At 37.9% G+C, this 3,042-nt stretch overlaps 1 protein-coding gene across 1 annotated transcript; it reads left to right on the top strand.

Annotated features, from left to right (window-relative positions):
• The first annotated feature begins 1,839 nt into the window (after nucleotides 1-1,839).
• LOC124695177 lies at nucleotides 1,840-2,763 on the top strand. The gene is made up of 5 exons (XM_047228058.1): nucleotides 1,840-1,993; nucleotides 2,069-2,266; nucleotides 2,350-2,406; nucleotides 2,538-2,612; nucleotides 2,711-2,763. Exons 1-5 carry the CDS (start codon nucleotides 1,939-1,941, stop codon nucleotides 2,761-2,763), a joined length of 438 nt encoding a protein of 145 aa, XP_047084014.1. The 5' UTR covers nucleotides 1,840-1,938.
• Nucleotides 2,764-3,042: the final 279 nt, after the last annotated feature.

Raw genomic sequence — 3,042 nt, forward strand, 5'->3', positions numbered from 1 at the left:
TAGTGCCAACAAGTGTTCAATTGTGAGGTCATGTTTTTTCTACTGATCAATGTTTTTTCTAGAGGTGATATTTTTGGACTCACCCATTTAGAGGAGGCATGCAATGATACTTGGTCCTATAAATGGTGAACTCCAGATTTTAGCGCCTCTATGATATAGAAAGTTCTCACCAGACATTATATTATCCCCTGTATGTTTTCATTTATAATGGAAATCATGCAGTCAACTCCTTCATGTGTGATAAACTAGGTGATATTTTTGGACTTCCTATTCAGTGAGGCCTGCAATGCTTATGATTTGAAGATTACAGTGTTGTAAACCTATTTTGTTCAAATTTGATCGGTATTAGAACTGTAGTCATCTCGCTGTGATTCACAACGGCGGAACGATTACTGCAAGCGTCAGCTCAACTTGTTGGTAAATTAGCGTATTCGGAAAGACATCAGCCCCGCAAAGCATGCCGCTTACCACCCTACAACATGCTAATTGATGTTATTAACATTAAAATTTTCTCAACATGTCATCCTTCAAACTATTATCATGATGTAATTTTTCGCCGCCATGGATACTTCATTGTAGTCCGGGATTAATTGTGTCCTTTAATGTATGTTCTCGGTTCCAATTACCATAGTATAGTTCTTGAAGTAATAGACGGAAGGTTGGTGTAAGTCTCAAGTCGATGGATAAATTTTAATTCACCCAGCTCATTTGTTCAGATCATGTTTCTGTGTGCTCTCTACATTCTGCAAAAAAATTATGATAGTTCTGCTTTCCGCAATGAGTTGCTAGAGTTCCTTGGTGGTTCATGCAAGTGACAAGGGAGGCTGTGTTGTTTTTAATGGAACATCTGTAGGTGACCCAAGTTGTCTTGAAACATAACCTGATTCTTGATTTACACGTATGTGTAGTTGAAATATTCAGTGAAAGGTAAGAATGGACTTTTGATAGCTTATATACCGTTTCCCGAGGATCTTTACTATATTCGTAGTTTATATGGCATGTACAGGGACAAAATCTTGGGTGCTGATTCTAATGGGTATGACAGTTTCAATGCTCGAAATGTCTGCACATAGGACATAGATATGTACATCTCTTATTTGGGATGTTCTTTTATTTAACCAGGAGCATGTCTTCCCGGGTTTCATTTAGAAATACCGTTTCCAGTGGTGCTAAAATGACTGACAGAATTTGACAAAACATCTTTAGCTATTACATATAAAAGATTGCAACCCAATGTCTGAAGCAGGAAAATATTGTCCAAGTTTCTACACGTTTCATTTTGATGGATGTTTGTCTCTAGGTTATCTATAATATGATGCACAAGGAAAGCAAGTCTGTCTGCAGCGCAAGCATAGAGCTTGCTTTGATTGCATGATTTAAGCATTATGAGTGTATGATCATATTTGTTTATGTTTTGAGTCAACAATAGTTGAAATAAATACACTTTCATATCTGCACCAGAAAATGTGTGATGTTATTGTTTTATCCTTTCGTGCTAGGTACACAGTCTCAGCTGCCCCCGCCGTCAGCCGCCGTTTGTCACCGGAAATTCTGAGGTTTTCTCCAATCTCCATACAATTTTTAATTATGCAATATTTGCAATAACCAGTTTCATTCAGCTGTTTAGAGTTCCTCTCCGTGCCTAATCGATCTGCATATTGTACCAAGGCTTATTCGTGCATATATATACTATGCCATGAGTCTATTGTACTAAGGCTGACATATTGTCTCGGAATCCTATACATATTATAAATTTAAATCTGCATCAAAATTTCCATTCTAATATTAGAAACATGTTTCAGTTCTGTTGGTTATTGCAGATGCTTGATATGCTTGAGTTCCTTTTTTTTTCATTTTCCTTTCTATTGCAAACTTTACAGGGACGAGGTATTCTATAATATCAATTACATTTACGAAAAGTGTAAGCCAACACTAAACATGTCAGCGTCAAAGCGCACCCCTTTTCAAGACATCACCAACGGCCAGAATCAAGGTGATTAACAATGACTGATGCTTTCAACTCGCTTATTATTATTTCGACATATAGTAAATTGTGTCATGACTGCAGATCCTAAAGAGGCCAAAAGGCAGAGAAACCGAGAGTATTATGCAAAAAATAAAGATGAAATTGCAAAACGACGACGCCAAGCACGAGAACTTAAAAAACAGGTTCCTTCAACGGATGCAAACATAAACGATAACACAGTATGTCATACACCAGATCCTCCACAATCCGGAGTCAGCCAGCTGCAATACAAAACACCAGGTCATGTGTTCTTTACTCGCGCATATATGTGGCATATTTTTTTAATGCAAATACTGAATTATCATCTACAATGAATTTTGTAGACATGGCTCCACTTGTTCAGCATAACTATGCAGACGGTTCACCAAACCATATAACTGGTAATATAATCTATGCTGACGGTTCACCAAACCATATAACTGGTAATATAATCTGTCATGCCATTTTTTGCATTTTTTTTACGTGATCTTCAAAATCTTCTAACAATGTTTGATGTTCACATGTCTTGAAGCTGTTCTGGGCTGCAGTAATGCTTCTCTTCATCAATCGTCAACATCTACCTTGCAATATGATGGCTGTGACTCGGGTACTGGCCTATCAAACACACAACGAGGTCAAAAAAATCAAAGTGCTAAAAGTTGGTACGCTAAATTGTCTGCCGACAAAAAAGCTGACTATATACAGAGGCAGCGGTTAGCTCGCCAACGAAAGAATGCTGCAACTCGGACTGCTCTTAATCATGCAGAAGTATCTCCGATGCAAATTACCCCATTGAGCAACGTAACCATGTCACTTGCAAATGGTACATAAACCTCTATTCAGAAAATTTTGCAAAATATGCGTAAATGTTTCATGCGAGCTTCATTTCATCTGTACCATCCTATTTTCTACTTCAGGTAGCAGGGATACTGCCACGCAATGCAGCGACTCAAGAATGCTTGACGGAGATCATAGTGATTGGCTACACAGTAATTTGACTTTCATCTCTCATGTGAAATCTGGACAAGATCTGCAAA

The sequence above is a fragment of the Lolium rigidum genome, chromosome 3 (assembly GCF_022539505.1).
Source record: "Lolium rigidum isolate FL_2022 chromosome 3, APGP_CSIRO_Lrig_0.1, whole genome shotgun sequence".
NCBI lineage: Eukaryota > Viridiplantae > Streptophyta > Magnoliopsida > Poales > Poaceae > Lolium > Lolium rigidum.